The sequence below is a fragment of the Trachurus japonicus genome, chromosome 1 (genome assembly GCF_045865225.1).
Source record: "Trachurus japonicus isolate A0001 chromosome 1, Traja_1.0".
Lineage (NCBI taxonomy): Eukaryota > Metazoa > Chordata > Actinopteri > Carangiformes > Carangidae > Trachurus > Trachurus japonicus.
Genome location: NC_140907.1, coordinates 4,014,501 through 4,032,452, shown reverse-complemented (window position 1 = coordinate 4,032,452; position 17,952 = coordinate 4,014,501). Strand labels below are relative to the sequence as shown.

At 45.6% G+C, this 17,952-nt stretch overlaps 1 protein-coding gene across 1 annotated transcript in view; it reads right to left on the bottom strand.

Moving 5' to 3' along the window:
- Nucleotides 1-17,952, bottom strand: part of LOC146991218 (BCL11 transcription factor A-like) — a 34,650-nt gene that overhangs the window by 14,913 nt on the left and 1,785 nt on the right. The window contains exon 2 of the mRNA XM_085791991.1: nucleotides 15,956-16,348. Within this exon, the coding sequence (XP_085648117.1) occupies nucleotides 15,956-16,348 (393 nt within the window). The remainder of the gene's footprint in view (nucleotides 1-15,955; nucleotides 16,349-17,952) is intronic.

The window sequence follows — 17,952 nt, the reverse complement described above, 5'->3', positions numbered from 1 at the left end:
CTGCAAATAATTAAAGAATGTAATTAACAAACAGCTTTCATTACTGCACACTGCTGCAGTTTGTTGTTTTCTCTCTCTTTTTGCTTTCTATTTCTCTCTTGTGTGGTTTGGACAATGACAGCCCTGACAGGAATGTAACTCCACTCGCTGCCAACATGAACTCAGGTTCTCAAGATCCACCCTGTCAATTTGAGGGAGGCTGACAACCTCTGACTGACACAAGGGTCATGGGGACATTGACCCCAGTGGACTGCTTGTGTTGCATTCTGAGAAATGAACTTTGAGAATTTGCGCAAGGTCAAACTGTAAAGATCCTATACACCCGTTCCATACTTGTCCAGCTGATACGCTGGAGGCCTGCAGAAAACCCAGAGAGGGGAAAGTGTCTGAGAATGACCCAGCCCATATCTGCTGTACCTTTGACACTGCCATATAGATATATAGACACATAAAAAGATATGTTTGCTTTTAAAACACATGGCCTTTATTGCTCTCGTCCGGTTTCCTCACCTTTGCAGTGCACAGAGGGGTAGCAGATGAAAAGAGGAATTAAGGGCAGTGAAAGAACAAGGATATTATCTGAAGAGGAAGGGGTGTAGTTGCGGGGTGTCAAGAATGGTGTAAAAAGCTGTGGAGAGGAGAAGAAGGGAAAAACAAAAGAGTGGTGGACAGCTTTACACTGCAGCACCCCATTCTAGATTACATTAGTGGCAGCTGCTTCCTTTGTGCGGTTTTATGGCCTGGCCCCAAGAAAAAGCTGCTAAAATTTCATTTAATCTGCTGCAGAAACTCAAGTGTCTGTCAGCCACGCAAACAAGGGGCCTAAAAGCACTATGCTCTCGGATAACGCAGGCCAAATAACACTAATAATATCTCTGTCCGTGGCCATACAGGCAGACATTTTGTGTAACCAAAGAGGGCTCGTCTGTGCCACCGGTGCATGGGAAACTGGCCCGCTCTGGCAGTCCAGGGGCAGGCCTTTAATGGCCAGTGAGGGAGCCAGACAACGTCCCCCTTCTTCCCTCCTCACCCCCACCCCCTTTATCTCCACCTCCTGTTCATCCTTCCAAGTCATTAGCTTATGTTAATCACTAAAACTACCAAGACTGACCCCCAATTTCATTTAGTATGCCACTACACTTAACAGCAGATGACGACGCAGCTGCTACAACTGATTTATTGAAGTAAATAACTGTAAGAGTGAGCCTATGTTTTGTCATTTGTTGACATTAGCTGTTGAAGACTGTTAAAATATGTGTGAGATCAGATCAAACTTAACCCACAGTCCCTTTTTTACTTCATTAAATAGAGATAAATTAATCACCTCATGCTCATTCAAAAATAAAAACAAATACTTTGTTTAACTGCTTGAATATATTCACCCTGTAAACTCTGGACTCTGGCTCTGCAAATAACTTTAGCCAAAAACCTAGGCAGAAAATTGCCTAAATTTGAATAAGATCTAAACCATAATTGAACAGGCTATGAAGAACTTGATCCAAAAAATGGAAGTGGCCACATTATCCCTTAAAAACAAGGCTATATCTCAATTGCCTGGTCAATATCCTGCTCCCAAAGACCCAGATACCCACAAGTAAACACAAAAAAAGCCGCACAACACTTTGCTGGCTGTGTTGGTCTGACACAGGGATGGAGCTTTGACAGCAGCGGTAACTGACAGAAAGCAGCAGCACACAGCGGTTAGGGGCAGCTTCCTTCCTGGGCTTTGGGTTTACAAAGCAGCATGTCCATGTACTGTACGTACATATACATTTTGTTCAGATAAATTGAGAGGAAAGAGAGGAGGACGAGGAGATGCAAACACCCGCCCCCCCCTCTTTTGGCCTCTCAGATAAAAAGATGGTAGGAGTGAGGCGATCCGTGGCATGAGCAGGGGAGAGGATACAGGAAAAGGCCCTTAGCAGAGATAGAGGCAGAGGGAGTTATAGCAGTCCGTCCGGACAGGATCTCCTCTGCTCTGTTTGAATGGGGAAGATCACAGATGACAAATGTAAAGCTTGGGACTCTATATCCCACAGGAGCTGGTCTCACTTGCACAGTGTTCATCCTCTCAGTTTTGGCTAAAGTGCAAGAGACTTACACCACTGTGTGAGGATAATGACAATGAAGCATGGCCACCACGTAAAAGGAAAGCAGATTTTCACAAAATTTTTGAAATTATTCTTCTGTTACATTTTTTATTGCTTGCTATTGAGCATCCTGAGTCAGTCATCTGAGAGCGCAGCTGGCAATTTCTAGTTAGACTAGAAATACTTTGTGTGCAATTGAACAATGGCACCTACAGTAAATGTACAGTATTTGCTTTCTTGTCAGGAGAAGACTGATCCACTCTTACATCTGTCGATTCAAGGTGAGGCAACAACTAGCAGGTAATTTGCTTAGCTTAGCACAACAACTGGAAAAAGGGGGGACACAATGTCAAACTTTTCCTCTGCTGTCCTCCATCCTCCAGTGGCATCGGTCAGTTTAATCAAAGGCAAAAACCATACTTTTGAAACCACTGAAACTTGCTGGCTCAGAAAATGTATGACAGTGAAATTCATCTGTACATTCTCTGTGTAAAACAATGTTTACAAAAGGCCACTACAAGAGGAAACAAAAAAGCAAGAGGAAAAGCAACACAGACTCACAAATGAGTGCTAATGAAGACATAGCAAGCTGTAGAGGGGAGAAGGCGGAAGAGATGGGCGAGGGCAAATTAACCTTTTTAATTGGAGATTGGTAGCCCTCTTTGGACCCTGCAGTTGGATCCAGAGTGCTGACAGATGATGAGAGGGAAATGGCAGGCCTATTACAGGCAATCTGGCCCTGCAACTTGGCAGACCACAGCAGTACCAGAGCCTGGGGAGAACAGGGCATGTCCAGCATGGAAAGCATTCCCTGCCAGACCGCTCGCTGGCAGAGAAGGGCTTGCCTCAATAAAGGTATAAATAGAGAATGGTTATCTTGGCACTTTGAACTACAGGGTAAAGGGTTGTCATAAGGGAGTCTGGTTTCTCGTCTGATAACAAAATACTACCTGGTCAAGAAAAAGGAGAAGGGCTTTGCTTTAATGAAAGAGAGAGAGAACCAGTCTGACAGGTATGAGAGAAGAGAGGGGTCCAGGAGGGGGGGGGGTGTGAGGGTGAAGAAATGCACACTGAAAAAATTCACACATCATTTGGGTTCACATGATATGCACTCATGCACACATCCATGTTCAATCCCAAAACATCTGCACCAGTGTTCACCAAGGAGCCAGATGTAAGAAAAAGACATCAGAGAGGATGACTTCCTGCCTGTCTGTGTGTCTGGATGCAGAGCCATGTTTATGTCTGAGGATACAAGAAAAACAAACATCAAGGTCAGAGAAGCTGGAGTCTGTCCAAGCAAGAGATAGCCCTTTCTTAACGGGGCTGCAGGCCTGCTTTAACATACAGCCGCAGGGGGACACCAGGATTTAGACAGAACCCTTAGGCAGAGTTTCATATCGAATATCAGGACCCTCTTAGAGCTGCAGACTCCTCACCTGACATCTAAGTGAACAGCATGAATGATGTCACAGTGAAAAGGAAATACCAAATCTGATCTGAAATTCAACTTCTTTGCACAAACATGGCTGCAAACGTTTCTTATCTACACTTGATGACAACCACCTCCTTCTCCGTAGACAGTTGATGTAAACATAATCCTGACGCCTCTTTCATGCTGACCCCATTAGCCAGACGTCCATGGACATGTCGGCAGTAGGTCAACGTGGCTACGACAAAGAATCACCAGTCCTTTGACACACACACACACACACACACCCCATACCTTTTTCTGTCTATCTCTGTCTTTGTCTATCTGCGTTGCATTGTGCCATCTAATGCATGGAGAACAAGGCACTGGCAACATGGCAGACCACACGGGGTTGCTTTTAATTACACCATTCATGGCCATTTGAGAGATGATAAATTCAAGTGTCTCACAATCTATATATGACACACACACACACACACACACACACACACACACACACTGTCCCTCCGTCAGCATCCTCTGCCTCCACCTCATGCACATACACACTCTCGCTTGCAAATTTCTCCCTCACTCTCTCTTGTACACACACACACACACACACACACCAGACACATGGCCGAAGAGAGCAGACTACCATCTGGAAGTAGTGGCCGGCTTTGTCTGGGAGGGGGGTTGGAGAGGGGGTGCGGGGGGGGGGGGGGGGGGGGGTGAAAACGCCAACACGACCCCCCTTCAATACACACTCACTCACACATAAACTATACACACAACCCTTACAATGGCCCCATCGCCCTCCCTATCCAACTGCTCTAAGTGTGAGAGCTCTTCTCATACAATCTGTGCATATACATATGCAAATTTGCAGGGGGGGCATTATAAAAACAGCCATCATCACACACACACAGGAGCGAGATATTTTGTTGGCTTCGGCACCAAAGTGGCCACGCAAGAGTTCTGGAAAAGAAAACATGTTTCTGAGAAATAGAGCAAGAGCTGGAAGGCTGCGAGAAAAAGGGGAGATGAAAAGAAGAACCTTCTTTATAAATAACAAATTAATGTGAGCATGTGTGAAATACATGCAAATGGGATTGCATGCATTTACATGGAGACACACATAAACACATGCACACACAGACACGCACACATATATTATCCATGTTTGCCCCGCAGCATGCATGTGATGAATTTATACATGAAAACTCTCTCTGTCAATTGACACAAGATGTAACACAACTGTCCCACAACATCCCACACCGCATCTGACCAGGCATTCAGTGCAAGCGTAGTTGTCATAAACATATACCAGATTTCAAGGAATGAAATGCAGTTAATGAAACAATGATATCTGATATGAGATGAATCAAGTTCTCTGTGGCTGCACTTGAACTTCAAGTCTTTTGTCTAGTGCCCATTTGTCATAATCAAAACCCACAAGACCCTGAGTGAGGACAGAAAAAGACAGAGAGAGAGAGAGAGAGAAAGACAGACAGACAGACACCTGCAAAGCTAGCTAGAAAAACGACACCTAACCCTCTCCAGTTGTTACATAAACCTTGTGTCTTCACACACAACCTTTCACACTAGTTTCTCCCTTTTAACAAATCACTTTTTTCACCTCAGCAGCTCATATTCACATTTGCTTCAGCCATCATCATATTTTTTCCCTTCAAAACAGGGATTTTACTTGAAATTCCACTCAAAACTTAAAAAATAAAATTACTCTAAGAAACAGTAAAATTGAGGTGATAGACAAATAATAATAGCTGTGACCTAAAGAGCCACTCAAATTAATAAATCCCACAGTCCTACAGCAATAAACTCTCAGTTTCTTGAATTCTTTAGATGTTCATGATGTGACAGAGCTTTCTGATCTGCCATCTTGAGGCAGGGTTTGTGTGTGAGCTAAAAGCATTTGAAGTGGAATAGTGAACAGCCTGCTCTCAAAACTCAAGGGACACATCCGAGTCGTAATTAGGAGAGGAGCTGCGTCCATATTTTATGGCGTTCACAGACACAAACACATTCAAAGACACAATTTCTTCTATGAGTACACGTATGAAATATGGATCTGTGGATGTGTTTATGCATGTTGGAGCTGACACAGATAGAAGGCTCCTTGCCCACACAGCACAACAGTCCATTATGTACATCTTCCATATCAAATTCTCTCCCCCAGTTTTCACCACTCTCATGTTTGCTGTAATGTTTTCAGTACACAATAGCAGCGGTGGTGTTAAGCTCATGTTGCCCCATCAAGAGGAGAGCACCAACAACAACCAAACACTTTTCCCTCCTCTTCCCACCCTGTTTACGACCAGATCCATTCCTTTCTCACTTTGTTCCCACGCTCCCTCCCTTCTTTTTTCTCTCCTCTGCATTGTCCTGTGCCCTCAGGTTAGAGGTTCTCTCTGTTTCCTCCACTAAAGCCTGGAAAACAGAGGAGGAGAGCTGCAGAGAGAGAGAGAGAGAGAGAGAGAGAGAGGAGGGCCGGGCGACCAGGCCTGTCCGTCTGCCTCCTTCGGCCTGGCTGGATAACCGGTCTGAACTGGTTCTGACATAGGTGAACCAGAGACGTGTCCTCTTTCGCCTCTGGACAAAAAAGAACCATGGTGGCATTCCATCCGTGGTCAGCAGGTACCAGGGCTGTATCCATCCATGTGTGTGTGTGTGTGTGTGTGTGTGTGTGTGCCTGTCTCCCAAGACCTTTGAGGCCTGGACCATTGCCAAGTTCATCTGTTAATGGACAGCTACGAGGAGAGCTGCCCCATCCCCCTCTTTCCCTCCGCTCTGTGTCTCCAGCAGCCGTGCCTGCTCACGACCCCCCCTTAACCTCCCCAACCCCCAGCCAGGCCTGCCCAGATACAGACCCTCACTCTCCCTCGCCCTCCTCCTCCACTCCCTTTCTCTCCCTTCCCCTGAAAGCTATATCATTCCCTTTCTCCTCCTCCTCCTCCTCCTCCTCCTCCTCCTCCTCACTGCCCCCCAACACTCTGTGCTTCTCCTATTCAAGATAAACAGAGTGCTTCAAGTTCAGGGGACACCCTGGGACCCTTTAACAAAGCCATCTATCATGCTGTCTGCCTGAGACTCCTTTGGCCATAGCGGGCTCTGCTGCTGCTGCTGCTGCTGCTACATCTCTCTCTCTCTCTCTCCCTCTGTGTGTGTGTGTGTGTGAGTGTGAACACACACAGGCTGGACATAGACCAACCAGCCAGCCTGCAAACCCTGACTAGCTACTTTGCTCTAGCTGATCCTGAGCTGGACAATTTCCCCATTGTGTTTGTGGCCCCTCCTGGCCCCTTCAAGACCAAGAGCAAAGACAGACCCCCCCCCCCCACCCCCCCTCGCCCCTTAAAATGAGACAAACTCAAGACATGAAGGCATGCCACAGAGTGAAGAACAGCATGCACACGTAGAACACTCTCTCTCCACACCTCTGAGACAGACTCCGCTGACCCCTCTCCCATTCCCCTCAAGTCCAACTGCAGGACGATTAACCCAACTGTCAACAGCTTAATAGTGTGGGAATAAGAAACTGACAGTATGAGCTGTGTTTGTAAACATGATGGAGATTATGAACAGAACATGACGGAAAGAGAGAAGGAGAAGAAACAGGGAGTCGCCCCATTCACACTAAGATCCTGCAACATTTATGGATTCAATTATCTTGCTGGCAGTTTTCAGCATTTAAGCATAGGCCTTGCTACTGTACATGGAAGTACTATAGCATGACAGCAAGTGGGAAAATAAGGGCACGACAGTGGAAGAGCACTGTGAATCACCACACAGGCTAACTAAATGATTCATTCCAAAACTTACACTCAGCTGAATCTCATTTAGAGAGACTTTAATTGAACTTAATGCTCACTTTGAAGGCTGTAATTTGACTTGGCATGTACTGAGGGGTGTTTCTAATATTTAGTTCAGTCCATTTACATCAACAACAGTGTAGTAAATGTAAATGCGTAGTAAATGTATTTTTGCAGAGCTGTGCCTTATGGGTTGAGCTAAGTGTCCTTTAGTGCTTCATCCTTTAGGCATCACAACACACTTGGCAACTCTGGTGGCTATCAGGCAAACAAAATGTTGTAACATTTGCTGTTCTTGCTTTATTTTATTTTTTCCTTTAATTGAATTTAATTTTAATAGATTTTCCAGAACTAATGCCCTGACAGAGGTCTGTACATGAGGAAACAGCTCCTGTTCCCACATAACGCCGACAAGTACTATTTACATGTTAAGGTGCACACACAGCCAAAGAGAGTGAGAGAGTTTCCTGGCTACCAATTGTGACAAGAGCTACCTAATCAACTCTTGACTCTTGGTATGGGTTATGGACTAGGACTTGGTCACACAAACACACACATACATTTTCCATCCCTCCTCCTCCCGTTTTCACACCCTCTCTTTTTCCCGCTTTCATGCTTCTCTCCGACAAACAGCTACGGCCACGGCCCCAAAGGCCCAGCAGCTGCTGTCCTCTCCAGCCTGCCATCGAGTGGGAGCAGCCTGCCGGTTTTAGAGCGCTAAATTATCCATTAGATGTTATCAAGTTGTAGCAGGGTGATGCCATTCTGCTAGAAGCTATCAATCTTTCATAAGTCCTAGGCACAGCGTGGATTGGGATGCACTACCAGACCCTCCCCACCACTCCCGACCCATCCGGCTTGACGAACTGCACGCAAACTTGGACATGTACACACAGAGAGGCGGACACAGTCAACAAATACACAAGCTGACGTGAATGCAGCCAGGTACACGCTCTTGCACTCAGGCTCGGCAGAAACAACCCGGACGGAGTTTGTTTAGGGAACATCCAGTTCTACAATTCCTGCCTTGTGTCTTTCATCCCCCTTTTTCTTCCTAAACACAACTAACATTTTGAGCCAAGCCTCGAAATTTATGCTGCCTAAACCGTGTGTCCATGCCCTCACACTAGCTCCCCTCGCACGCTCTCCCTTTTTCTCTCTCCTCCTCATCTCTCCCTCCCTCCCTCCCTCTGCTTCTTGCCGTGGCCTGGCAGCCAGGCAGGGCAGACATGTTCAGAATGCGCTCCGGTAATGGGCTAATCAAAAATGCAAAACAATTGGCAATTACCGCGCGGGGCCCTAATGGTCATTAGAATTTACAACAAGGTAATGAACTGAGAGTCAGCTCAGTCCATGCATATTCATAAAGCAATCAGGCCTTTGAAGATTAAAGAAGCGCTTCAAATTTAAATGAGGGCGCCAGCATGTTATCAGTGAGATTCAGCCTGCAAAAGTAAAGGGTGCCTGGGACAGGAGTGTGCATTTATAAGTATGTGTGTGTGTGTATGTGTGTGTGTGTGTGTGTGTGTGTCTGCGTGTGATGAGGGTTGGGGGGTCAGTTTGGTGTGGGGGATGGAGTGGAGGTGTAAGTATGTGTGTGTGCATGCATCTGTGATGACAATGTGTGTCAGTCTCACTGGTGTGCCAAATTGTGCTTGCATGCATTCAGCGCAAAGCAAACGGCAGTACACAGAAAGCAGTATATAGCCTAAAGTGCCTCTAATAACCAAATTAACACTCTCTTAAAAATGAATGAAGGCCCTATCTTCTGATCATCATTTATAAGATGTGGGATTTGAATCTAAGATCAAATGTACAGTTAACTTGAGCTATTAGGAGGCAATGAGCTTTTGAATACAAAACCCCCTGAGGAATACAGCAACCTATTAGTATACATTTATGAAAAAGTGCTGCTGCAGACATGGTTTGCATGCACATGTACACGCTAAAGCACTCTAAGACTCTCTCCCTCACACACACATACACATACACATGCACACAGAGGGCTGTGAGTTTTCACAAGTGTAACGTCAGACACTGGGGCCCTCTCTGTGCCATATCTCTCTGGTGGAGATAAGGCTGGCGAGACACAGCTGTAGACGACCACCCACCAACATACAAAAGGTACAAATAGCCCAGCACACACCCATAGACAGACCAAGCCCAGCACTGGGACCTGCACTGGGACAGATAGTGGAGGAAGAAACACTAGCTAGACAGATAGTGACCAGGATCAGTAGGTTCAGACTAACGTGAGGCCCCGGTCCATGTGGCTCTCCCATGGCCTCAGCATTATCACCATGGGTGTGAGAAAGACAAAGCAACAGCCCCGCAGCACCACATCTATAAACGCTACAGTCATAATAGGAACACAAGAGGTTGAGGCGACATACTGAGTAGTGATACAGGTTGTGATAATGTGACACAGGCTCTTCAAAATACTGAGTAAAAAAATCTGGATGAGTGTCAATCGGTGAACTAAATTAGATCTTAAAGGGGGAAATAAAAACAGGGGAGGTTTTTTTAGAAAATAAAAATTACCATGTTAAAGTGTAAAAGTCTCTCTTCCTATTCTCACCCAAAAGTAACCTGCCTTCCTAAAATACCGCTTCTGTCCCTTTTGCTCTCATCCGCCACTTCCTGAGCTACAGCTGTATCAAAGACACTTTTTCTTCTCTGTTTCTGTTCTGTCTAAAAATAAAGTCATTAACCTGCAGGTGGTGAAACCGGCGGCTGGTGTGACAGGCCCTGACGCTGTCAGATGACCCCTGACCCTGTGATGTGACTGCCTGCCACGCTATTGACAGGACAGCGGCAGGACACGCTTATTTCTGAGGATACTTTTTCATCCCGTGTGACGCGGCTGTGGACAAACAAGGTTGTTTCTGTTGTATGTTGCTTGACAGTAGGTAGAGGGGATAGGAAGCGGCAGGGTATGTGTGAGGGTAAACGTATATGAGTATGTGTGTGTGTGTGTGTGTGTGTGTGTGTGTGTGTGTGTGTCTCCTGGCTTGCTCTGCAGCCAAATCTGTGAGAGTGAGAATGAGGTCTAGAGTGGATGTTGGAAGCCTTTAAGAGGTGCAGACACGCTAATGTAGCCAAAACTTAGAGTTTCCAGTCCCTCGAGACAAACTACTGGAGCGATGTGTGGAGAGAGAGCGTGAGTGAGACAGAGAGAGAGGGGGAGAGAGAGAGAGAGAGATGAAGAGAGTGGGGAAGCGCAGAATGACGGGGGTGAGGGTGTGTGTGTATTGTAGGAGTGATTGGAGGGGGCTAAAATAAGGATCATATGTTTCTGACAGATCTCATCAACTCACAACACATCATGGGGCCTCTGCCACAACACATTTACTACAGACAAAACACAGTTTCACAGGAGGGGGGGTTACACTGGACATGTGTGTGTGTACAGTATGTGTGTGTTTGTGGGAGGGGGGGGGGGTACATTCATTGTTGTGTTCATAAAACAGGTGTGTGTACATTGTGTGGGTAAGTGCATGCATTTGTTTAAGCCTTTGTGCTGTTGTGTGCATGTTTGTGTTTTTGTGTGCTCCTATGTGTGTGTATGTGTGTGCATACTTCAACTAGCCTCCACCTGAATGGCCTGAGGCTGTCGTACCGGGTTGTTAGAAGACAAACAGAGACACAGGAAGCCCGAGCTAGGAGCCCTGGGGACAGCACACACACACACACACACACACACACACACACACAGTCTCCCGCATACCTACCCTTACACACACTCCCGCTGTCAGTCACACACATAGCCGCCACCTCACCATAAGTCCTGTTTCTTAAGCCCACAAAACATCATTTTAAAGAGATACGCCAACATTTTTTTTTTCATGTCTTGCCTCACTCCCGAGTCCATGACAAGCAGATAGACACCATCCTTCCGACTGTGCGTGCAGTAACAAGGGAGGTACGGGCAGAGCTGGCGCACCACTAATTAGCTCAAACGCTGGAAGTGCGTAGTGTTAGCCTGCCTCCACCTAAAATCATCAGAGAAACTCTTCAGCAAAACTCTCTGGTCAAAACGAAGGGTTCAAGCAAAGACGGTTTATTTTGGTTCAAGCTAGCTACATCGAGGGTAGGTTAGTTTCCTATTTAAAAGCACAAATTCTATCGTCATGGTTTTCTGTATGTAAAGGGCAACAGGTGCTTTTAATTTGTGAAAGTAACCGGAAGTGCGTTCGTCACAACGGCTAGCTTGAGTAGCGCCAAATTCGTCCGAACAAAATTGTAAACAGCTGGTATTTAGATAAATTAACGACACACTGCTGATCTTAACGGCTACTTTCTCGCCTAAAAATGTTTGAAATGTCGATAAAGTGATATATTTACAGAGTTTAGAGCTAAAATGAAATCAGCTTCTGCCTGTTGATTTCGGCTCAGGTAGGAGGCAGGCTAACACTACCTATGTACTTCCAGCATTTGAGCTAAGCTAATTAACGGTGCGCCAGCTCTGCCCGTATCTCCCTTGTTAGTGCACACACAGTCGAAAGGATCTATCTGCTGGTCATGGACTCGGGAGAGAGGCAAGACACGAAAAAAAAATGTTGGCGTATCCCTTTAAGTACACACACACTCCCGCTGTCAGTCACACACATAGCCGCCACCTCACCTTAAGTCCTGTTTCCTAAGCCCACAAAACATCATTTTAACACACACAGATACACCTCCTCTACCTCTCTCTTACACACACATATTTAGGCCCAGCCCCTCCCTCAGGCCATGCGCTCTGTGCCAAGTCTGTCCTGGCATGGTCCACAGAGGGGTGTCCTCAGGCCAGGCTTGCCAAGTCAAAGACCCTTTCATGTTCAGCCTGCACGCCCAGGGTAGTAAAGCCTTAACAAACAGCCCGACACACACACACACACACACACACACACACACACACACACACACTCTTTCTCTCGCACACACACATGGAAAGCTATAAACAGCTTAAGTGGTCAAAACCCACACTCGTACACACACATGCACACATATACACATACATTAGTCTAACACTGCATCCACACTCGAGATGTAAACATCCGCTAGACCTCAGTACTTGAATACAGCCAAGGCCACTAACACTCAATCCAACAACAAAGGCTGACGAATCGCCGCCGACAACATTTGTGGGTGTTTAGAGCTTGGCTTCGGAATACAAAAATGTCCTCTATGAAAAATTCATCCTAAAAACCATTCCTGTTCACCTTCATTAAAACTTAGTGGAGCCCACAGCCAAAAATAGGACTGATTTTATCAGAGCCCGGAGCAGCTGTAGGATCAAATTAGAGTCAGTTTTTACAGACAATGGAGTTTATGTTGAAAATATTAGCTGGTATCCAATAATTACAATAGCATGCATCTGGGCCTTTTCAGTATCAATTAAAGTGATCACCGAAACAAAGGCACACGCCACATGTGAACTTGCACAGCGACCCGTATGCACGCACATACTGGACACGGGGAAAAAAAGACATCACAACCAAGGAGCCTCTTACCCCCAACCATTCACACACACACACACACATGCACACACACTCCACATGCATGGCCCAGCCCCCAGTTCTCCCTGACAGATACCCAGTGTGTATATGTGTGCTTATGAGGGAGGGAGGGGAGAAGTTGCGGGGGGGAGGGGGGCTGGTGGTTTGGAGAAAGGTGGCACAGTGCCAATACAGAGGCTGCTAAATACCTTTGTCTCCACAACACACAGGGACAAACAGGACAGGCAAGCTGCTGCACGAAGACACACTACAGCCACAGAAAGGTGTTACAAGAAATGCCGCTCTGTTGTAAGAATGTTTTCCTTCTCATGGAGGGAAAAAGGGGAAAGGTGGCTGCCATAATTAACTCAGTATCGATTCAGAGTCCAGGTTACAATGGAGGCAGTGCGCTGGAAAGAGGCAGAAGTGTGAGATGGTGGTCGATTTACGCGGCTACAATGGCCTCATTACCACACGCAGCTACACTGGCGAGGATGCAAGAGGTGTTAATGCTGGAATGGATAAATACAGGCCACAGTAATGCAGCAATACGAGCACAAGAATGTGGCACCGCACTCACTAAAATGTAGCGAAGAGAAATGATTTGTAAAAATACTAATTATGGTATGTAGGACAAGATGAAGCTTTTACACAGTAGTGTGGTTGCGCATCCTAAATCAGACCAAACAAACACGATAACAATTCGCATTTAGTCTGCGTAATAATAAATGTGAATGTAAATAAAAACTATGAATCTAATTCACAACACTATCTCTTTATTAGGAATTATATCCTGTGGAATAAATCCAGTTTTACACGACACTGTCGTCACGTAGTTTGTGTGAGAAACTGTCATCTGCTCTTTTTCTGGGCCATCCATAATCTGGAGACAAGCTACGGTGTCCCTATGCATATCTTAAATTGTTTATCATGCAAATGATGGCACGCAGGCTGCTCTGCCCTCTTCTAACGGCCCAGAGCTCCAGACTACAGACCCCAGCCCCAGCTGCAGCCATGAGACTCCCAGACGGCCTCAGCTGTCCCGTGGACGGAGAGCGAGAAGCAAAGCTTCATCTCCTGTGCTGGGTGTATCACAACTGCCCCCCCCCCCCCCCTCTCCTCCCCAATTCACAGTTCAAACATCCTGGGTGTCAACTCCCTTTAAATCCAGCAGCTTCTTTCCTACACCTAACCCAAGCCCCCGCCTGTTTAAGCTCCTCTCCATACAGAGATCTATCTGTGTCGACTGACATTTCAGGAGGAGGGCGGGGAGTGTAGGGGTCACATTCATTTGAGTGTATGCGGCACAGCAGCATACGCTAAATCTTGTAACATGTAATACACTCCACTGGAATGAAGTGGACATGAAGCCAGTATGGCACAGATACAGTGTGTGGGGACAGTATGTATTGAGATGCCTCAGCTCAGTGTCAGCCTCTAACTGAGCGGGGTGAGAGAACATGGCAGCTAGCATATGGAGAATGGGGTGGCGCGCTGGCACTGCCAGTCTGGATCCATCAATCTTGGACACAGAAAACAGAGATGCAGGAGGGGGAGGGCTGACTTTTATGTATATGTGACTGATGTGTGGTCTGTTCTTCACAGTGGCTGCGTCTTCACCAGTTTGACCCCAAATCTCTTGCTGGTTTCTCCTGTTTCTTATCTCCTCACACACTCACCTCACACAATCTAATGAAGCATCACAATGGGAACAACCTCACTCTTCATTCAAACCAGGTTAATCTATTCATTATTAAGCCAAGTAAAATCTGGCTGTTACACAATGTGCAGAGACATGAGTCCTATAAATAAAGCTCTGCTCACAATGTTAGTGACCTTATGATATCATGTGAACTCCACTGCACGATGAACTAAATGAGCAAGGAAAACATGGTCAAACAGCTGACAGGGCCAAGAGGCATGTCGAATGTGTATGTGTGTGAGGCTGTGTGTGTGTGTGTGTGTGTGTGTGTGTGTGTGTGTGTGTGTGCGTGTACACATGTCCGTGTGTGTGGGTGTATGTGTGTGTGTGTGTGTGTTTGTGTCTTGCACACAGATGTTTAACAAACTGCACGCTAATGAACAGTGGTCATTCTGTATGACAGAGGGCTAACTAGCTAACAACAGATAACAGTGGTCCCTTTACAATGCCATCTGCAAAGCTGAAGCACTAACTAATGCAGTACAGTAGTGCACATTGTTGAGTGCTACTCTCCATGCATTTAGCCTGAATTGGCTTCGAATTAAATCACAACTGCCCAGACAATCAGCCCAATCTGGCACACGGTATCGGATCTGTTAAAGGAAATGAATAAACATTCAAATAGGCTGGTCAAAATCAAACCCCACTCTGTAAAACCAGTCATGAGGGACCCATGCTTGTTTGCACAGCGACTCGTGTTTTCACTACAGCCTCATTTAGCCCCGGTGGACAACCGACAAACCAAGCAGCTGCCTTAAGAAGTCCTTAATTACTCAAATCAAGAAAAAACACTGACAATTAGTGGCTGTAAGGCTCCTCAAATAAACGCTTCTTCCTTGATAGATCAGCATAATTACATTCTTTTCTGTCTCTTTTTAATTTTAGCATCATAGTGAGCCTTTGCAGGCGCATATTTGAGGGAGAGGGAGATATGACAGTGTAATAAGCCAGGGAGGGATGGAGATACATCTCTCACCACCACATGAGAGGGACTGTGGAGGCCACAGGATCTAAGCACATCTGTGATGCAGCAACAAACCAAAAGAAATTCTTTTTTTACTCTCTCTCTCTTTCTCTCTCTCTCTCTCCGTGTGTGTCATTTTCACTGTCTGTATATCTTTCCATTTCTCACAATCGTTTTGAGGACGGCTTGTTTTCATGTGGCTTCATGGCTCAGCTGAGCGAGATTCACAGCTCCTAAATGCAGCGGCAGATACTTCACACCCTGGCTATGCAGATTGGATACATCGTCACAATCAGTAACAAGAAAATCTCAGAGAGAAATTGTCAATTGTTCTGGTTTGAAATAAACTCTCTATGAACCTTGCAGAGTGACCTACTCCACACACCTTCACACCTCAAAGACTCACCCCCACAATTTTTTTTCCTGCTCATTTGCTCACTCTTGCATGGCAGCCATTTTAAGCTCCCAGTGTGTTTACCTGTGATATTCTCCAGCTTGGGGATTATTCCTTGCAAGGGTGCAGATAAACAATCCTCATCCTGCGGCGACACCTGAACAGCCACCTCCACAGGGTGACACACCCTCCGCGGTTGCTGATGGTGGGTGCGGGAGTGCGAGGAGGACGTGGAGAGGGGGGAGGCGAGTGGGGAGGACGGTGGCCTGTCCAGAGGTTTGTCCGTGCAGAGGCTCCCATGGCACTGTCTCCGTTTGTGTTCAATGAACAGCAAGATGTCAGCCAGGGGGAAGCGAGAGTGGCACTGGCCGCAGGTCAGCAGGTCCTGGTCCCCTTTTAGGGGATCACCCTGAGCCACTCCCAGCCTGGGGGAGTCCTGAGAGTCTTCTTCTGGTAGAACACCTGACAGCGGCTCAGCTGGATGGACAGGCAAGAGGGAGAAGTGTCAGATACAATACAGATACACAATCTGTGGTTCTTGTAAACAATTATATTTAAGGACATATACTGGAATAAGGTCAGGCTGTAAACAATGTTTTAAAGAGGGAGAGAGAGAGAGACAAAGAGGAAGAAAAGAAAGAAAGAAAGAAAGAAAGAAAGAAAGAAAGAAAGAAAGAAAGAAAGAAAGAAAGAAAGAAAGAAAGAAAGAAAGAAAGAAAGAAAGAAAGAAAGAAAGAAAGAGTGCACCTACTACTTCGATAAGGACTGACATGTTCAGCTTGCAGGCAGCAGCCAAATGATTAAGTTGCTTGACCCTCTTTATTGTGCTGCCAATCTCGCTTTTTTAATGAACCTAACACCTCTGAGAATCAAAAAATAGATTCTAATTTGAGTTCAAGATGATTGGACCCCATTTCGTTAAAAGTGCTGGGATCTCGTGAACCAAGGTTAGACATTGAGGGGTTGGATGTGGAGTAGGTCCCTGAAGTACCGACAGAGAGAGAGAGAGAGAGAGTGAGAGAGTGAGAGACGAAAGAGGAGAGAGAGAGAGGGCATTTTAAAAGAAGTAATCTAGCCACACGGTAAACGACACTGGGCGCCCCGACTGGGATGTTGAGATAAGATGTGATGAATTCTTGCCGCTGGTTCAACCTTTAATTCCGTGTCGGGTCAGACGAGAAGGTGGTGAGGGACTATGCAAGATAGGCCCTGTTACTTGTATGTTCAACTGCATTAAAGATGAGGGAATTCGCCCCTATTTTACTGGAGCTTATCTTAACCAGCTTATGCCATGGACATAGGAGAGGTGTGTGAGGCTGGGTTAGGTGGAAAGATTTTCTACAAACCAAATAATCTCATTTTGATGCCAAGCCAGAGTGATGTGAATAACTTTGAAAACTAAAATATAATCCTTTTTTCAGACATTGGACTGCGCCAGAATTTCAAGTAGGCCAATGTTTCCCACTGGGATACTGAGGTAGGTCTGTTCCACTATCAGGAAAATCATTAGGGCCTCTTCGTTTGCCATTTTAGTCTATTATGACTTCCTGTAGATCAATAATTTCAGCCAACTCACTCACAGAAAAATGGAAAAACTGAGATGTTTTTTTTTTCCTTTTCAAACCAATGAATAAAAAGAATGATGCATCGGATACATACAGAACATTCATGTCCACTCTGCTCATATGAATATGTGATAAAGTGTGCCTTTGCTACAGGACTGCTCAACACTAAACCTGCAATAAAATCATGCAAGTGTGATCATGCAGCCGTAAGTATTGTCCTGTTCAAATTAATAATGTGCACATATAAAAAAAATGTGACTGTTATCCCAAACTAAGTGAAACTAAACTAAATCAGAGTCAGAGTCAAACACTGAAATTACAAAGATTAAATGAAAAATCTGTAAGAGGTTGTAAACATGTCTAATTTCTGTGAATTGCTTATTTACCAACAGGCCCTCAGCTGTTGTTTTTGAACATTTCCCTCTGCATCTTCTTTGAATAATCTCAATATTTGATTTTATATTATCTCCCATAAAAAAAAACACGAGCGAGGTAATAGACATGACATATATGCTA